This window comes from Sciurus vulgaris (genome assembly GCF_902686455.1).
Source record: "Sciurus vulgaris genome assembly, chromosome: 7".
Taxonomy (NCBI): domain Eukaryota; kingdom Metazoa; phylum Chordata; class Mammalia; order Rodentia; family Sciuridae; genus Sciurus; species Sciurus vulgaris.
The window spans coordinates 111,378,082-111,398,729 of NC_136467.1; the positions used below are offsets into that span (position 1 = coordinate 111,378,082).

A 20,648-nucleotide genomic window follows, 5' to 3' on the forward strand; every position below is an offset into this window, starting at 1 on the left:
GGAGGTCTGAATGTGTACCCCAGCTGTGTCACTAACCAGATGCTCTTTCTTTTCTCTGGGTTGCCAATGTGAGGTAGGTTGTATCTCAAGGAATCCTTCAGGTTCTTCAAGTCAATGCATATAGTGAAAGTGCTCTTTAGCCCCTTAAATGCCACCCAAGAGGAAGCATGAGGGATGGTCAAGTTACCCTGATAAGGTTTTTCCATACATTTCTTCTGGGGTGTGGTCCTTTCTTTTCCTACTTGAGTAATAGAACATTCTTCCAATAGATTCTTCTCAAAAAAAAAAATCATGTCTCTGTCTAGCTAGAATTTTTGTATTAGCCTAACAGTGATCCCAAAGAGGAGGGTAGAAGAGGCTACCTTGGCAACTTGGAGAAAGCATCAGACTTGGATCACCCTTTGGACAGTTGGGATGATAGGTATGAAAAGATTCTGTGGTACAGAGACTTTCAGCCTCTGCTAAGGCCAGAGGAAGAGTAGCAGTGTCTTTGACCTCGGACATATTCTCTGGTGACCTGGCATCTGGGTCACAAGTTAGGTCCCTTCTGAAAAACATGTAACCAACTCTCAAACTGGGTGGACTCAGTGATTTGGCAGTGACCAGAGGACCTATAGAATGGTGCATCCAAGTCCAGTCTTTGAAAAGTTTATTATAATCTGTAACTCCACCTGCTTCAGGGGTTGATATGATTACCATGACAGGCACATAATAAAAGGATGCTAAAATAGAAACGGAAACAGTGAATAAAAAAAAAAAAAAGTGAAGCTGCTGGTCTGTAACTGGGTACTCTATATGGATTATCTTCTTTCACCCTCCTCTGTGAAGTATTAATATCTTAATATTAATATATTAATATTAATGTTCAGAGTTGTACAAATTCAAAGACTTTTTTAAAAAAAAATAAAAGAACACACTACAATAACTTCTTGTGGTCACAATTAGCAAATGGTAGAGCCAGATTTCAAACCCAGGTGTGTCTGACTTTATGGTTGTTTTGCTACAAGAACCATACCTAGGAACCACCGGAAACTGTGCTATGCAATATGGTGGCCACCAAACACATATGGCTACTGAGAGCTTGAATTGTGGATGGACCAGACTGAGATGTTCTGTAAGTGTAAAATATGTCATATTTCAGATACTTTATATTAAAAAAGCAAAGTATCTCTATAATTTTCATACTGGTTACTTGTTTAAATGTTAATCTTTTGGATGCACTGGCTTAAATAAAATATTAAAATAATTTCACCTGTTTCCTTTTACTTTTTATGTGACTATTAGAAAATTTTATATCACATATGTTGGCTAATGTTATATTTTTATTGGTGTACACTGCTCTGGGGACATTACCCTTAATTACAAGATCACATCTTATCAACCTTATATTCATATCGGTTTCATCATTGCTAAAATTCACCTTTTTTTTTTTTTTTTTTTTTTTGCATCTCCAGAGCACGGATTTTTTACTTTTTTATTTTTAAAAATTTTTTGATGAATCCAGGGCCTTGTGCATGATAGGCAAGCACTCTGTCACTGAGCTATGAGCTACAACCCCAACGTGCCTGGACTCTTTTTATTGAGTTAGTAATTAAGATATGAGAAATGTTCTTTGCTGAGATTTTTCAGGTTTGATAACCAACATTCTAACTGAGGTAAAACATGCTGGCTATCATTACCTAACTGAACCACCTCAATCCAGGTATTTCCTTTCCACCTTCACCAACCTGTGCATTGTCCCACCAAGGTGTGGTCCAAGTATCCATTCTGAGTGCCATCCTCGTGGACCCAGTCAGCATCATCTCGGGTGCTCTGAATCATCCCACAAATGTTTGTCATCTCAAAAGCACAGTGATCCAAAAGGGTGTGAGTTGCGGCTGCAAATGACATTTTTGTCACCTGGTTAAACACGTAAGGCATCTCATTCCAAATAACTAAAGTATTAAACCACTAAAACCTCACTGTTCAAACAACCAGATGAGGAACTTTATTTTTTTTATTATTTTTTTTTTTTTACTTTTTCTCATGGAAATCCCATTGTTGTCATTTAGATCTTAGAACTTGTCAACATAGACACAGAACTACCTATCTCACAGAGCTCCAATGAAAAGTCCTATAATCATTCTCTGCTATGTAAATGCCAACTGTGAACTCCTTCAGCTCAAGAACAAGTTACTTATAACCCTGGACTTTGCACTTAGTAGATCCTTCATAAACATTTTTTTTAAACAGAATTAAAGATCATGCCTATGAAGACTAGAGGGGTCATCTTAGAAAACACCCATCCCAAAGGATTAGAGTACTTTAAAAATAGCATGGGTAAAGAATCTCGCAGAATACAAAATACTTTTAAGCCCACTGTCTCTCTTGACCTTCACATAATTAAACACCCTTCGAAAGGAAGTTAAAGAAGTTAAATGATAACAACTCCTTACATTTGTCCAATACTTTTACTTTACAAAACACAACTGCATAACTGATTTTCTTAAATCAATTACCTCGTTTTCCTATGAAGTAGGTAGATGTTATAAATTTTTCTAGTCAAGAGATGAAGCCCCGAAGATTATATAGTTTATCCCTGTTCCCTATCCAGAACCTTCTAAAAGAGGAAAACAAACTAAGGCCAAAGGAATGTCTGCAGAGGCTAGCATTCCCAGTCCTCAGACCCAGGGATACTCACTGCAGTTGTACATTCGGTTCAGTCTCTCTAAATCGATGGCACTGAAATCCAGGCGCTGCCCAATGATGGAGTTAAACTCGGGTATCTTGGCCGTGATGGTAGGGATACTTTCATTCTTATTAAATGAGAAAGGTGCATAATGCATTACGGACTCATAATCGTAGGGTGTGTTGAGGTCTGTGATGAAGCTGTCATCGTAGGTGTTAAAGTTGTGCTGGTAACCTGTGAGAAAAAGAATCCATAGGTCCTGCCCAGTCATGATATTTCCTCCAACCTTTCCTGTTTGACTAGATACTCGTAAACCCAAAAGGGAAATAATCTTTGATTTTGATTTATATTCATATTTTATAATTAATATGATGTATAAGTTAATACACTTATTAATACTAACTAATTAATATAACATTAAAATGTTAAATAATATGTATAAAATTATTGGAACAACCATAGAATACTCATGTTAGAATATATAAATATCTATAACTTACTAAATATGTGTACATAGTTGATGCACAGTTGCATTATAAATGTGTGTGTGTGTGTGTGTGTGTGTGTGTGTGTCTCAGAAAGAGAAGGAAAAACAGATAATCTGAGGCAAATATTCCAAATGGCAGGAAGGAAAAGGATTTTTTTGAATTCAGGAAAATGTTCAAGATTGATTTTGTTCAAGACACATTTTCATAATAGCCAAGTACCTCAGCTACCAAGTCTGCATATTACTATATCTGGTCAGCTCCTCATGGGTTAGGAAGAAAAAATCTGTGGGGCCAGAAGGAAAAGCAAGTAGTTGGCAAGAAAGGGGCTTCCTGTGGATCAAGATTTACTCCCTTGGGTCCAGAAATAAACTTAAGGAGTGAAAAATAAAATAGAAGAATTTTTTTCCTATCAAAATTGGAAAGGCAGGGCCAGGGCTATAGCTCTGTGGTGGAGTGTTTGCCTTGCATGTGTGAGGCACTGGGTTCGATCCTCAGCAGCACACAAAAATAAATGAATAAAGATATTGTGTCCATTTACAACTAAAAATATATTTTTTTAAAACTTCAAAAGAATTGGAAACGCAAACATTTTTCTGAGAGTAGCATGAGGGAGATACTGAACTAAAAGTGAAAAGCTGAACTAAATACTGGTGAGATGTTCTTCAATTGACAAGTCATCAGGAATTTACTGCTCCAGCTGCAGTCATGGGAAGGTGGTTCTTAGATTTTTAATTTTCATCTTGGGGAGTGATAGGAAGACCAAATGAGAATGCTCATAACTCTTTCCACCATAACCTCCTGTTCTCATGCTCTTCCCCTTCTGTAGCTCCTTATCCAATTGCTCTGAACAATTACAGAAGGAAACACCCTGCAAAGATCACATAGAGGTAGGTACACGTGGGCCTGGAGAAGTCTGGTGCAAACAGGCCGTGCTCCAGCAGGTGCTGGAGGGACCTTCCAAATGCTTTTGCCGAAGCTTATGAACCCCTTTGACTGCAAAATCAGAACTGATGTTTTATCCTCCCAACTTGCAGGGATTTGGTGGGAAATTATTTGAGAGGAATCACAGCATTTTTTAAAGGAGGTATAGTACTGAAAAAAAAAAAAAAAAAAAAAAAAAAAGGCTCAGCTGGGAAAGAGGAAAGATAACTCCTTCCAGAACCCTTGGTACCAGGAGGTCATTTGAGGTGATATGACTGTAAAGAGCATCAGGTGGTGGTAAGGATCACGACTTCAGTCTAAGATCTCCTAGTGACTCTGGTTGGCACCCAAAGGAAGACACTTTCCACTTGCTGGATTGTTTTCATTAATTGTCCATAAAACCATCAAATGAGGAAAGATTATCTTATTCTTTATTATTTAAAAATTCTTATCAGAATATTTTATGAATAAATGGTTTGAAAAATACTTTAAAATTTATTCAACACATTTTTGTTGTGCCTCCAACCTACTGGGAGCTGTACCAGAAAGGCAATGGCCCCTGACAATGCACAGGACACAGTTCAACCTTCAGGAAACTCACAACTAAAAGTCTTGAAGACAGAGGGATCCTGTAAACAAAAGGTCACTCAGCAAGCTTTTTCTGTAAAGAGTCATGCAGGAAATATTTTGGGCTTTGCAAGCCATATTTTCTGTCTCTCCTACTCAAACTGCCACTGAGGCACAAAAGTAGTCATCAATAATATGTAAACCAATGGGCATAGCAGTGCTTTCATAAAACTTTATTTATAAAAACAAGTGGCCCTTGGGCTAGAGTTTACCAACCGTGCTGGACCTCAGAAGTTGAGTTTTTTCCTTAGCAGAAGGGAACCAACAATTCTGGCTCAAGAAATACAGATGGACTTGGGGACAGAAACTGCAATGCCAGTAAAGTCTCCTCCTAAATAATAAGATTGCAGCACCCAGTGATGAGATGCAATAAAGGTCATAAATTACCCTGAGAAATAATACTGCCATGTTCATTTATAATCTTATGGAATTTGATGTCTCATTTGAGAACAGTTCACAGTGATTGCAGGCAATTTAGATATATGGAATTGAACCCGATGAAAACATAGATAGGAGATAAGCAAACAGATATTGAGCAACCCATATTTAAGCAGAGCTAAGCAAATCTGCAAATCACACTAGCCTGATTATGGGCCCTAAAACCATCTTAAAAACATTAAACGATGTCTTCTTCAAAACTCAGAAATAAGAATGTTTTCTGTTCTCTCATGGAATTTTCAGCAAAGCCAAGAATAGGTACAGGAAGGTAAGAAATGCAGGAGACCGGCAAACGTAGACAAAGTCTAAAAGTACCCTGATTCGCACAATCAGGATTTAGTCATTGGCCCTTGCCTTCATTCTTCTTTCCCCTTTACACACCCAGCACACCCAGTTATAATTACTGCTGGGAGACGAACACATTAAGTCTCATCTGTGATTTCATCTCTGGCTGAATATACCACAAGACTTTTCTAGATTAGACTGGAAGGCAAAGAATACGACATGACCTCCAACTCAGAGGGCAGGTGGTAGGATGGTTTGGAATACGCCTGTGGTTCAGTCCTGGTGACCTTCTAGGCGTGTACAGATTACGCTGTTCTCCTCCCTTTCCCACCACTCCACATTCATGAAATTATCAATATAGGAGGGACTGGGAGGACATGGGTTGAGAAACCTCATACATGATTTTGATATGATTAGCCACTCATCCCCCCACCTTATTCCAAATCGATCTGGCTCTGCCAGAAATCTTTATTGGATTCATATTTAATTTTAAAGCTTGACCACTTCTTCTACACCTCTAAAACCAAAATTATAGGTGACCTGCCACATATGAAATTGGGATCTAAATTAAACACATCTACACAAGGTAATTATTTGCTTACAAAAGCCATGTGTGATAGTAGTTAAGCATTTTTGATATATTCAAGTTTCAAACTGCCAAAAATAATGCTTTTCCATTCCCTGAACTATTCCCTACTTTTAAATCTAAAGTATCTTGCAGCATTTACTTTTTTTAAAGCACATTCAGAAACTGTTCCACAAACAGCATTTCAGTGAATCCTACTTGTCTCAAACAAGGAAAGCAGCAGTCGAGGAGTTCTAAACAACTAAGGAAGATTGAAATAGTTAAAATAATGTAAGTGTGTAGTATGTAAGATAAAACTATTATCTTTTGGGCAGTGCAGGAGGGCACAGAAGAGGAGAAATGCATAGGAAAGAGGAAGAAAAGACCATTAAATTTTGATTAACCAGAATTCAGATAATGAGCCATAATTAACACAATTAGAGGTATAAATATCAGCTAAAACATTGATTTAATAGAACACAAAAATATTCTGGTGTGTGTCCTAGGGTCATCCTGTAGTGAACTCACATTCACTGGGTCTTCCAGAGCCACAGACATCACATACAGAAAAAGCAACCCAAATATCTTCAGGAGCCTAATTTATTTCACTCATTAATATTGGTGGGATTGTAAGTTAGTATTACTACTATGGAATTCAGTATGGAGATTCCTCAAAAGACTATACTGCTCCCTTGGTATTTATCCTGAAGAATTAAAGTTATCATTGTATAGTCATACATGGATATCCATGTTTATGACAGCACAACTCACAATATCCAAACTATGGAACCAGCCTAGGTATCCATGATTGAATGAATCTGCTAAAAAATGTGGTATACATGCACATGAAGTTTTATTCAGACATAAAGAAAAAAATGAAATTATCATTTGCAGGAAAATGGATGGAACTTGAGACCATTATGTTAAGTGCAATAAGCCAAACTCAGAAAATGAAGAGTCATATGGTTTCCTTCTTGTGTGGAAACTAGAGAGGAAAAGGAAAATGAAACTGGAAAGATCAGTAGAGTAAAGGGACCAGAGGGTGGGAGGAGGGGAAGGAAATAAGAAATGCTAGGGAGTGATAGTGACCATATTCTATTGTTATATTGTGTACATGAACAAATATGTAAGAACAAATCCCATAATTACGTACAGCTTTAAGGCACCGATTTTTAAAAATGGGAAAAAAGGAAGGAAAGTAGAGTTCTAGATAGCGTGTTAAGAAAAACACTGATACAAAGTGGAAACTTCTGGTCACTTTGTTAACCCTCATAGAGTTAGCCAATGTACACCATCCCCTGAGACCTTTTTTCAGGAACAGTTATGATCACATCTCCACAACCCAAGGAGAGCCCAAGGAGTCACCACCTCTTAAGGTCTGTGTTCCCACCATGAGGTTGAACCTCCTGTCCACACAGAATTTCCCTAGTTATCCCAGGAATGTTCCTGTAAGCTGTAAAGACAATAGCAAACTCCATCCAACCACATTGGGGTCATACACACCTGGAATAATTTCATCCCACCAGATATTCACATAATCATCCCGATCAGTCCTGGACTGCTCATGGTAAAACCCCAAAGCATGCAGGATCTCGTGTTCAATGATGGCCTTATAGTCACAGCCCTGGCCAATGGACAGGTTCTGTCCCACATGTTGGTCACCGACTGAAGACCAGCATCTATAGAGGAGAAAAGGAAATAATATTCCTAGGGAATTTTTAAGTGGCTATAACTCACAGGATTCCAGAACATGAATTAGAAGAAAGTTCTGATGTTTTAAAAATAACATTTCTTTGTAGTAAGAACTTCTATCATGCTCTCTTCCAGTTGTTTGGAAATATTCAGTACAATACAGTTAACTGTATTACCCTTTGTAAATGGAACACCAGAATTAATTTCTGCTATGTAACCACAACTTTGTACCTGTTTTCCAATTCATATACTGAAGCATAACCCTGTACCCCACCAATATGTGCAAGTATTATGTATAGATTAAAAACAAAAATTTGCAAATGGGCCTAGAAAAAAAGAATCATCTATGGAAGTCTCATATACTAATCACTCAAAGATACTTTTCCTGTAGGAACTATTTTGAAACTTTAGAAACAATGATTCCATCGCTTCTCAGTCTTTTGACTAAGATCAAGTGTTAAAATGAAAATTCCTGGTACACACTTTGAGGCAAATTAATCCTAATAATGCATCCAGGTGGAAAGAAGTAAAAGTCATCATTCTTTCTCACCTTCATCAAGCCACAAGGGAACTCCAAAAATAACATTATTACCTTCAGACCAGAATATTAAGTTGTTTCTGAGTAGTGGCTGTGGTTGATTTAAGTTTCCTTTTATACTTTAATACATTTCCCAAACTCTCTAACAAGCAGGTATAAATTTCATGATTATAAATAGAACCTCATTAAAAAATCTAGTCAGTGAAGCCCACCCCTTTGTTGCAGGCAGGACTACAGCATGTGACAGGACCAGAAGGCTGCCTAACCGACTCCTGGGGCCACCAGGCAGGGAGGACCCAGAACTTCCCTTGGAAACTGCTGGCCTCAGGAACTTCTGGAAGATTCCCTACATTCCTCTTAGAAGAGTCTCTAATTCTCTTATTTTTCCCAATTATTTTTTGTCTTTTCTCATGAATCTAATTTCCCCCTCTATCAGTAAACCCAAAGCTTCCTACACATTATCTTCTTGTTGGCCTTAAACTGTGAAACAATGGTTTATGCTTTATCCAATGCTGAGAAGAATGAGAAAATTGCTAAAAGTTTTCAGTGTTACCTCGATTGCAAGTTCTCTAGCAACAGGACTATTGCCTGCCTTTGTTCTCCTCAAGATTGTGACATATAAACTCATTTGAGTTCTACTCAGAATGGATCTTATTTATTTTCTATTGATCTAAGATAAACTTCGCTAATTCTAAGTGTGCAATTTCATGATTTATAGTAAATTTACCAAGTTGTACAAACATTACTGTGATCATCTTGACTCTTTGCATTTCATTTCCAAACCAGACTTTTCTCTGCAAAATATCATTAAACCAGTAGGAACATTAATCATCTCTTTCTCTTTCTCATCCTCCCCAACAATATTTTATACTAATACCCCATGCCAACCAACAGAAAGGTATAAGTTGAAAAAAAATTCCATAAATTCTGCCATTCTGCGACACCCTAACCCTTTGACCTTGTCATTCTGAAAGAACCCAGTTGACTTCCACTGAAGAGTTTGTGGACCACTCTCCTCCTCCCCTGCCAACTTAAATGTATCAAGAGCCCCTTCTGGCCATAAGCAATGAGAGTCCACTATTGAGCTTTTATAAAGAATGTCTCTCAAACCTAACCACCCCTTAGACACATTGTGGAGACCAGGTCAACAGTTAGAAATAAGCCAAGAGAATTTAACTGAGAGAAGAACTTTTGGAAAATGATCACACTAACTTTTTTTTTTTTAAAGTTGCACTCTATGGGGAAAAAAAGTGATGCAAGAGTAGTAAAGAATGGAAATAAAAGTGTTAAGAAAACTAATTTTCCCCTGAAGTTGGCAATAAATAATTAAAGACTTTGGGCAGTTTCTTGAAGTTCAGAAGTTACCAAGGGACAAGATAAAGTAGTCAAAACCAGTGAACCTCTAACCCGTGTGGTTCTGGAAAGGTCTGAGATATACTTTAAATGTCTTCCCTTTACATAAGAAGAAATTATCCAAATACTATCGCTATCTCCACTTATATGACCTATTATAAAAACCTCAAATAATAAAACTTCTTTGCTCCTTGGCTCATCCTTCTTACATGCAAACCTTCAGGTACACCAATGAGTCCTTCGAGTAAGGCAGATTCTGTTTGCTCTCTTCTTTCTCCTCCTCCTTCCCCTTCTTCCTCTTCCTCTTCTTTCTCTTCCCACCATTAGTCCTTCTCCCTTCACGTTCCTGACATGCTCCTCAGCCATCCCAGTACTTCACCCCACACTGTTGGAGGTCCCACTTCCATCCTGCCACCCTGCCTGGCACTTCCCAACGTGCACTGAAACTCTTGGGTCCCCACCACCCCCACCTGCCAACTGTAAACCTCCTGAACTCTAAGACTGCATCTTATACTTTGTTGTACCTACAGATTAGCACACTTCTTGGTGTGTAGTAGGTGTGCATTTTTTAAAATAAAAGAATGAGCTAAGAAAATAACTTTTCAGGTTTTTAACTAGGTTTTTAACTTGTTGCTAATTGATCTTCAGTATTTTGCTGTTTTGTTTACTGCTAACATTTTGTACACATTTTTCTTAAGAGGTTAAATTATGTGCCAATTTTCTTAAAAAACCCAAGGCCAGGACTAGACAATCCATGAGGGTAGGCAGTAATGAGCACCGCAGCAAGGAGATGGTTTCAGGTAACTTGAAGACACAAATTGAGTGTCTCCCTGGTGATGGCTTTGATTCCAAACTACATCAAGACCCGGTTGGTCAACACACACACCGTTGAAGATGGAGAGCTCCTTTCTTGATTTAACGTTAATTTATTCTTAGAAATACATACATCTGAAGAGAAAATTTATATTTAGAACTTTTGAGAGATGCAGTCAAAAGTACTATAATTTAGAAAATTACCATTAGAAAAGTATAATGTATACCTCAATAAACATGACTTAAAAAAAAAAAGCATTGTAACTTAAAAGATGACCTAAAACTAGGAAAAGAAAAAAATTTCTCTGGGATTCAGACATACCCAAACAATTCATTCTCTGTTTAGCACATTAAAATATCATAAAAACTTAAAAATTCACATTGGAAGATTTGATGTGGCTTTTAGTTTCCTTGGAATTTCTTCTTTTAGCCTTCAAAATAGATGTGTCACTTTTTATAGACCAGAGGATACATGATTTTTCACACTCTACCTACCCACTAAATTGTTGAAATATGATATATGAGCTCTCTCCTTCATAGGGCTTGAAATCCACACAGGACTTGAGGCGGAACATTTCAAAGGAATAGAGAATGGCTCCTTTAGCATTCAGATCTGCAGAATCAGTAAAAAATGAATGAGCATTATTTAGACCTTTGAAAATAGACATATCTTATAGCTTATAGAAAACCATGCCACTAGATGCAATCTGAAGAGATTCATTTCATTTATACACACACACACACACACACATGCACATATATATATATAGAATTTATTTACTTTGGTGCTGGGTATTGAACCAAAGGGCACTTAACCACTGAGTCATATCCCCAGTCTTTTTTATTTTTTATTTTGAAACAGGGTCTCACTGATTTGCTGAGGCTTGTCTCAAACTTGCAATCCTCCTGCCTCACCCTCCCAAACCACTGGGATTATAGGCATATGCCACTGCACCCAGCACATTTTATATATATATGTATATATATACATATATATACAGTACATATACACACATATATACACATATATATACATATATATAATATATACATATATATTATATATTATATATATATTTCAGTAGTAAATATATTATTTGGAAACTAACACTACAAAATTAGTTGTGGACATAAACATTATGTGCATACCTTAAATGTACAATATAAATTTGACTACAGAATAGAGACACACATGTATATGTGGTTGAATAAAATAATAAAATAACTTCCCCATTTTCTCTTTTCCTTTCCTGCATTGGAGTAGAGATTTTGAGCACCTTGCCTCAGGAGAGTCACACAGTACAGATTTCTCTAACCCAAGTTGGAACCCAGGAAGCAGAAGCCTAATAGACCTGAGGAGCAGGAATGATAGATGCTAACCAAAGAGTGAATGCATTTCCTTTCACCCCAGGGGCTCACACCTGGGCACTGCCTGACAAGGATGGGTGAAGAAGAAAGAAACTCCAGGGAACTGAAGTTGAGTTTTAATTTGTGTGCAATTTCTTCTTCCCATTGACTCATTGAAGGTTGAGGTTCCAGTTAATAATCAAACCAAGTCATATAAGATTAAATCATATTCTTGCACATTGGATTTTATGCATACATTTAAGGAATTCATAATCCTTGACAGTTTGCCAGGTAACTGTGTCATGGATTTTTGACCCTTGTTTGATGGGGTAAGCTATCACGCTGGAGATTCCACAGTATAACTCTGATGAGATCATATCAAGATCATTAAAGAAATAATTGCATTTGCCTTTGCCGGGAATCAGTTGGCCATAAATGCATGGGGTTATTCATGGGCACTGTATTTTGTTCCATTGAACCAAAAACATTCATTGGAGAAAGGACAGCTTCTTCAATAAATGACACTGGGAAAATTGAATATTCATGTGAATAATTGATATTTGACTCCTCTATCCTGATACAAAAATTCACACAAAATGGATCCAAGATCTAAATAAAAGATCTGAAACTATGAAACTACTAAGAGAAAACATAAGGGAACCACTTCAACACATCAGTATAGGCGATTATTTTTTTTTAAAAAGACCTCAAAAACAAGGGCAACAAAAACAGAAACAGACAAACGAAGAAGCTTCTGTGCAACAAAAGAAGCGATGAATAGAGGAAAGAGACAACCTCCAGGATGGGAAAAAGTCATCCGATTAAGCATTAATACCCATGATATATAAGAAACTCAAAAACACCAACAACAAAAAAGCAAATAATTCAATGTTAAGATGGGCAAATGATATGAATGAACACTCCTCCAAAAAAGAAATTCAAATAATCAACATGTTTATGAAGAAAGGTTCAACATCATCAATCACAGGAAAATGCAACTCAAAACCACAATGAGATTATCATCTCACCCCAGTTAAAAAGGCTATTACATGAAAGGCAAAAATAGTAAACGCTAGAGGGAATGTGGAGAAGAGAGAATTCTTATACATTGTTGGGAAGGTGAATTAGCAGAACTACTAAGAACCACCATACAAAGGTTGCTCAAAAAACTAAAATTAAATCTATCATATGATCCGTCTATCTCATTTCTAGGTATAAATCCAAAGGAAGCAATATTAGCTATCAAAGGAATACTTGAATGCCCTCACTGCAGCATTCACAATAGCCAAGGCATAGAATGGAACTCAATGCCCCTCAATAGATAGAAACAGAAAATGTGTATCCATAATGAAATGTGATTCCGTTATAAGAAGAAATATCGAAACATTCACAGCAAATTTATGTTAAGTGAAATAAGCCAGACATCAAAAGACAAACACTGCATGTTCATTTTCAAATGTAGATACTTAAGAAAAGTTGATCTGAATGTAAAATTATTAGAGGCTGGGAAGGGAAAGGTAGAAGGAGGCTAGGAAGAGGTTGAATAACACAGTTAGAGGGAAGCAATAAGTTCTAGGGTTCCATAGCATGTTGGGTGACCATAATTCACAGTAACCTGTTACATATTTTATGAAGAACTAGAAGAGAGGAGCTTGAAGATATCAAACACAAGTAATAATGAAAGATAGGAGATAGAAATATTAAGTAGCTAGAGTTAATCAGTTTCCATTATCTACAGGTATTGAAATATCATTTTGTACCTCATTATATGTACAATTATGATGTTAGTCAAAGATATTTTTAAAATCTTTAACTAAATGGAAATTCTAACTACCCTGATTCTATCATTACACGTTGTATACATGTATCAAATTATTGTATTGTACCCAATAATTAGTACATAAAATAATCATTCATAAAATTAAAACAAAATAAATAAATGAATAGTCATTGGGTAGTCAACAAATTACTTGTGGAAACAACACAAATAACAATACCAAGAGCACTCATTAAACCTACTGGAGTATTTGTATACACACTTACCTATTTTTACTTAGTTGTAATATGAAGAGATACAACCAAGACAGCTGAGTAAGGTGTAAGAATAACAACAACAAAAATTTATTATACTGAAGGCAAGCTATCTGGGAAGTTGTACTGCTTTTGTTTTCCTGAAGCCAAAACTCAGGGTTCTGTGAGTGGTTAGTATCAAAATCATACCTTTTCTTCCCTCTCAGCACCTAAATAAGAAAACTAGTCAACTCTAATAATTTTATGAAAATCATCCCAACAACATTGAGCAGGGGAACAAAAACAAAAGTGAAGCCTCCCTCTTTTCTAACCTGCAGTGCTTCTCCTCTCATAGGAGGAGCCACACCTGATTTTTGTGAACTGTTTTTACATAGATGATCTGATCCACTTGGGATACTGTTAGCTCCTTGAAAGAAAGGAGCTTATCTTTTGTCTCACTTTACCCTCATTCCTAGAATGTACTGACATAGTTTTTACATGGCTTTGTCTTGAACAACACACTAGTCATGAAAACCACTAGCTCTCCCTAACCCTGGATCCAATAATGTGATAAGAGTTAACTTCAGGTACTAATGACTGTATATAGCAGAAGATGAACATAGGAAGGTTAACTGTATTCCGTTTAAGAATCCATTGAATTTCATAGACTGTAATGGTGGAGAAGGTGAAATCTGACTAACCCTCCCACAGATAACAGGTATAAACTTTGAAAAATTAAAAAATTCTTTGCATACACTGAAAAAGGACCAAACAGGAAAACTGGAAAAACTTTCATTTGTGAAAGGAAATTTCACTAGGTAAGATTTACAATTCTACAGCTTCTTGTATGAGGATGCTTCCTAGTTCTGGCAGCGCAAGGAAAAGAGAACTCGCTGTTGTATTTTCTTGACATATCACAGGGAAGAATTTGGGACTGCGTTTCAGCCTGAGTGGCTGAAAATCAAGGAAGGAAGTATGGAAAAGGAAAGTCATGGTCGATGAGGAGGGAAAGTGGTCCCTAAATCTATGTGTAAGTAACCCTTATCCTTGTCTGACTCACTCTACATAAATGGGAGAAGACTGAGAGCAGCTTAGTGGAAATTGGATCAAGTTGAACACATAATTCAGCTGTTGCCCACCACAGTGCAGAAAGAATTTGGAGTTTGAGCCAAGCCAAAATAGAGAGGCTGGGAAAACTCTTGGGAGAGACCATGGCTTAAGAGTAAAGACAATGTTCCATCACTCAAGGATTTGCTTTGAACTAAGGACAAGACCAAAACAAATCCTCCACAAATCCCAGATGATCAACCAGTAATTTAACTGCTCTCACAAGAATTAACATAGAATGTAGCATCTCTACAATGTAACATCTACAACTTTTCTAATATAGAACTAAAAATTACTGGCTCTGCAAAGACACAGGGAAATATGATCTATAGATATAGTAACAGCAGTAAATAGAGAAACAAACCAAGAAAATCATTACTTTATATTTATTCAAGGACTCAAAGAAAAAAGCATTATACAAAGAATTTCAGCAGAGAAATGGAAATGATATAAAAGAACAAATGAAATTATATCAGAATTATATCCAGAATAGAAAGTTTACCAGATGAGTTTCACAGAAGACTAGAAATGGTAAGAGTCAGAGAGAAAATATTTTAAAAAATGAATAGAGCCTTAGCAAACAATGGGAGAAGCACTGAACAGTCTACTGTGTGCAATTAGAGTCTCTGAAGGATGGGAGAGACGTAGAAAAATACCTGAGAAAAATAATGGCCCAATATTACTAAGATTTTGTTATTTTAAAAGTACCCTACAGATCTAAGAAGATTGGTGAACCCAAGTAGGATAAATACAAAGAAAATCAACATAAGCATATGATAGGAAAACTGTTAAAAAAAAAAAAAAACAGAAATAAAGAGCAGCTAGAGAAGAAATGGACACATTACATACAGGGGAACCATCATATGGAGATAGCTGAATTCTCATCAGAAGTATTGTAGACCAAAGACAATGTTCCTGGGGCAAAATTCTTGCCAAATACATAAATATATCTGATAAAAGACATATCTAAAATACATAAATATTCCTACAACTCAACAAAAATAGATAAACAACATGATTTTTTAATGGCTAAACCATTTGAACAAATATTTCACAAGGGAAGATAGGGAAATGACCAATGAGTAGCTGAAAGGAAGTCAACATCAGCCAGCATGGAAATACAAACTAATAAATTAATAAAATATCACCACATGCTATGATAATATTTAAGAAAACAGTGTTCACTAGCCCAGTATAATGGCCAAAATTAAAAACAATGTCAACACCAAATGTTGGCAAGGCTGTGGAGTGATTGAACTCTCATTTTGTACAAGCACAATGAAAGAGGCTAACACTAAACCTACAGTTATGCTTAGACCCAATAATTCTGCTCTTAGGTATTGATTCTGAAGAGATAAAATATATTTTTAAAAAGCACATGAAAAGATATTTGTAGTAGGTTTTTGTTGTCTTTTCTCTTGTTTTGTTTTGTTTGTGGAGCTGTGGTATAGAAGCTCTATTCATAGTAGCCAAAACATGGAATCAACCCTAAATGGTTACACAAGCTGTGATAAACCAAATGACACTCAGTATTAAAAAGGACAAATTGCTGATGCACACCACACTGAGGAATCTCAAGAATATTCTACTGAGTAAAAGAATCCTTAGTCAATGGAATATGATACCAAAACATATGAATCCATTATATAAAAGTCTAGAATATGAATATGAAAATATATGCATCAAAAAGACAAATACAGAATAGTTTTTGTTTTCTTCAATAAGGGTTGGAGTAACTGGGAAGGGCATGAGAGGACAACATTCCATCGCTTGGGAGAAATTTAGGTTTCAGTGGTGTATAATCCTTTAAGTACTCATTAAAATGTATACCTAAAGTTCATATATTTTTTTACCCTATATACATTTTACATTAAAAAGAACGATTGACAAATATTGAGATCCAGATAACAATATGTAAGCTGAAATATTTGACATAACATGTACTAGTGCCTGAAAAATATTTATGTTATTTATTTGTGTTCACTTTTTATTAACTTAGTTATTTTTGTGGTGCTGGGGCTCAAACTTAGTGCCTGGTGTAATGAACGAAGTCTCTACCACTGAACTACAATGCATGTATGTATGTATTCAGATGCTGAGAATTGAACCCAGGGTCTTAAGAATGCTAAGCACACACTCTACCACTGAGTTATCCCTTCAACCTTTGAAAGTTACTTTTAAACCCATCAAAATTAGAATGGATTGGATATTGAGGGATGGATAGGATGGACAGAAGAAATAAAGCAAAACACAAAATGTTAGTTCTATAATCTAGGTGGTGAGTATGTAAGTATTCATTGTAGAATGCATTTAGCTTTGTGCATATTTCGATTTCTTATAATAAAATGTTGGGAAAAGGAAAGACAAAATGAATTATAACATTAAAATGCTGAAATTAAAAAATGGAAACTACAAATCCAAATTCTATTTTCAATAAAAATATCCTGCAAAATAAAGGCAGGATAATCAAAGACACATAATATCTCTATACTGAAAAATATAAAACGTTAATGAGAGAAATTATAGACCTAAATAAATAGATATGCCATATTTATGGCTTAGAAGTTCTTATACTTTTAAGAGGTTAATTTTCTAAAACTTTTATGCATAGGTTCAACACAATCTTACCAAAATCTCAGCTGCCTTATTGGGGAAATTGATAAGTTCATGCCAAAATATATGTAGAAAAACAAAAGATCTAGAGTAGGCTTAACTATCTTGAAAAAGGAGAAAAAAATTGGAGAACCCACTTCAAGAATAACTATAAAACTACAGTAATTAATACAGAGTGATACTGACAAGAGGATAGACAAGAAGAACATAACAGATTTCAGAAATGGATTAACAGCTAAATAGTCAATTAGTTCTGACAAAGGGGCTAAGTCATGTAATGAGGAAAAGAAAGTATTTTAGCAAATGGTGCTGGAACAAATGAATTAATGGATGTAAATCAATCCCAATCTTTCTATCCTACTAGACACAAAATATTAGTTTCTGATAAGTTATAGACAAAAAGTTGAAACTATAAAAACACTGGAGAATATGATTATGACTTTGAGTTAAGCAAAGATTTTTTAGAATATAAAAGCACAAAACCATAGGTCTAAAACTTGATAAAACAAACTTGGTCAGAATTAAATTTTTTTCCCTGCAAAATACACTACTTAAACAGAAAGACACACCACAAACTGAGAGAAAATATTCACTATGAATATGACAAAGGACTTCATAATATACAAAATTATTCTACAAGCAATGAAAAGAAAATATAATCAAAAACTATGAAAGTTAGGCACTTCATAAAATTAAATAGTCAACAGCATATGAAAATGAGCTAAAAATCAATAGTCATTAGGGAAGTGCAAGTTCAAATTACAAGATCCCATTTCACAAACATTAGAATAGCTATGATTAAAAAATTAACATCAATTTTGGTGAGAATGTGGAACAGACAGAACACTTACATGGCGCGGTCACTTTGGAAAACTGATATTCTCTTATAATATTAAACATTCACTTACCATATACTACTAGGCAATTCTATTCCTAAACTTTTCCCCCCCAAATTTAAAAAAAGTATATTCACACAGACTGATGTAACAATGATCATATCAGCTTTCTTCATTATCACCCCAAATATAAAACAACCCAATGGTTGGGGCCAGGAAGAGACAAAACTTTTTTTGACATTGCAGGTGACTCTCATGTGGTACTACTTGAGAAGTACTGCTATGACCTTACTGCCACTGCCTTATTTCAGGTTTATTTTCTGTCTGTATTATTTCTTACCTTCTTTGCAGCTAGAGATACTCTGTCACTCAAGTGGGGGTCTGCATGAGACAGACAGCATCAGCATTACCTAGGAGACCATTCGACAACCAGAATCTCAGACCTCACCTTGACCTATTCTGCATGTTATCAAGGTTCTCAGGTGGGCCTCATGCACATGAAAGTCTGAGAAACACTGACTTAGGTATCACAGAAGCATGGTGCAGACTACAAATTTCCTGGTGGAGATGCAGAATCAGGCATGTGACAGAGTGGTGCAGATATGACAAATAGGAGGAATGATTGTAATGGGAAAGAACCCCTTTAGAAGTTGGTGTTTCTCAAATCATGCTCCAATAAATGTTGGCATTCCATGAATTTGTAAGTGTGCTGGAAAACATTGGGGAAAAGAACTCAATTTCCCAGTGAATGAAGACAGTGGTATTTATCTAGGAAGAATGGGTCTTGCAAGCATGGATTCAGCTGGATGTTCAGCTGTCAGTCAGTCATGGCTTCTGTTACTTACTTCTACTTATGATTTTTAACAATGAGTAAAATGCAGATCTTGAGAGAAAAAAGTAGAAATTATTATTGTGAAATGGACAATTAAAGTGCAAATTTTTCACAACCAAGATGTCAAATTTTATCTCATTGTGCTTTCATTTATGTTGCTGTTGGTTTTATTATCATTTTAATGTGTGCTGAAATTTTAAAATTATTCTTTGACACTATCTCAGACTGGGCAAGTAGCCCTGGTTTTGATGTAATGTTATGTCTTTCTTCCCATAAGATAAAGAATCATCAAGACTGGGAAATCCTCCTATACATTGATGGTGACTCCCAGATTGAAGCCATTGAATAGGAAGAAGGAGAGAAAGAAAAGTTAAATCAGACACTCCTAATTAAGAGCAACTTATATTACCCAGATTGTCAGCCAGGATGTAAGGAATAGGGAACTTCCATCTGGAGGTTGGGTTTCTCAGGGCATTCCTGGAATTCTGTGAAAACACAAGCAAAGATGCCTGGGAAGCTTGGCACTCAAGGTCACCTTGACCTTCTCCTTCACTAAATTCTTACACCATATAGAATCTCTCAAGTGATTCAATTTAGTGACATTTGTCTTCTCGTTATAAAAACAATAGAGTCCCTAGAGATAATTTGGAAAATTTTAGAGATAGTATTAAGAACAAAATAAAGAGGGCCAACAATTTCCCCAAATGGACAGTCAATACATACCTTGGTCCATTTCCTTTTCTCTCATTCTTGGTTTAATAGGAAAATCGAATAGCTGGACCATTAAATAATTGCAGACTCTTCTGCTATTTGTTTGGTTTTCCAGTTTTTGTCACTACCAACTACAGTTCAAGTCTTTGTGGATGTGATTATCAATTAGAATCCACCCCAGGGCTGGCCACAGAGCACAGATTCACCCCCTCACCATGGTGCAGCAGCAGTCCTGGGGCACTTTATTGTATCATTGGCAGGTACTCACCTGCAGAAGGATGTCCCCTTGAAAGAGGTCCAGGCCGGCAGCTGGAAATGAATTTTAAAATTAAGAAAAATTTGTGAATGAACATTATATAAAGGCATCTCCAACATTAAAATTCATCTTTGTCATTATAAATCTTTGATTTTAATCTTTAAGTGGTTAAGTTCTTTTGGAACCAAGGCAAAAATTCCCTCTGAGTACCTGTGAATAGCCAGTAAAATATCACATATTATTATGTTCTCTTTTCAATTTTGGAACAAGATTTTGTCTAAGAAGCCTAGAGGTAAGTTAGAAGGGATCTTATTGACTGGTGACACTGAACCTCTCATACTTGAAAGAAAGAAATGGAATCCACAGACCAGAAGTGACGAACCAGGTGGTCAGGGGCCAAATGAGCAATGAAACTCTGACTTCCCATCCAGGGCCCTTTGTACTGTTATACTTTCCTGCCTCTGTCCTTAGGTCAATAGTCTGGTTTTGCTTTCTCCCATGACAAAATAATGCTACCCTCCAAAATGAAGCCAAAGTTTCTACCCTTG

General features: G+C 36.1%; 1 protein-coding gene and 1 long non-coding RNA gene across 2 annotated transcripts in view; one reads left to right on the forward strand and one right to left on the reverse strand.

Annotated features, from left to right (window-relative positions):
* Positions 1 to 20,648, reverse strand: part of MEP1A (meprin A subunit alpha) — a 36,608-nt gene that overhangs the window by 12,110 nt on the left and 3,850 nt on the right. Inside the window, exons 4-9 of the mRNA XM_079147338.1 lie at positions 20,113 to 20,153; positions 19,543 to 19,618; positions 10,884 to 11,001; positions 7,496 to 7,671; positions 2,681 to 2,902; positions 1,728 to 1,877 (exon numbers count right to left, since the gene is read on the reverse strand). Coding sequence (XP_079003464.1) covers positions 1,728 to 1,877; positions 2,681 to 2,902; positions 7,496 to 7,671; positions 10,884 to 11,001; positions 19,543 to 19,618; positions 20,113 to 20,153 — 783 coding nt within the window. The remainder of the gene's footprint in view (positions 1 to 1,727; positions 1,878 to 2,680; positions 2,903 to 7,495; positions 7,672 to 10,883; positions 11,002 to 19,542; positions 19,619 to 20,112; positions 20,154 to 20,648) is intronic.
* Positions 2,681 to 11,915, forward strand: LOC306665661. Its single transcript, XR_013765104.1, has 3 exons — positions 2,681 to 2,778; positions 3,983 to 4,043; positions 11,653 to 11,915. It is a non-coding gene; the product is annotated as an uncharacterized lncRNA (long non-coding RNA).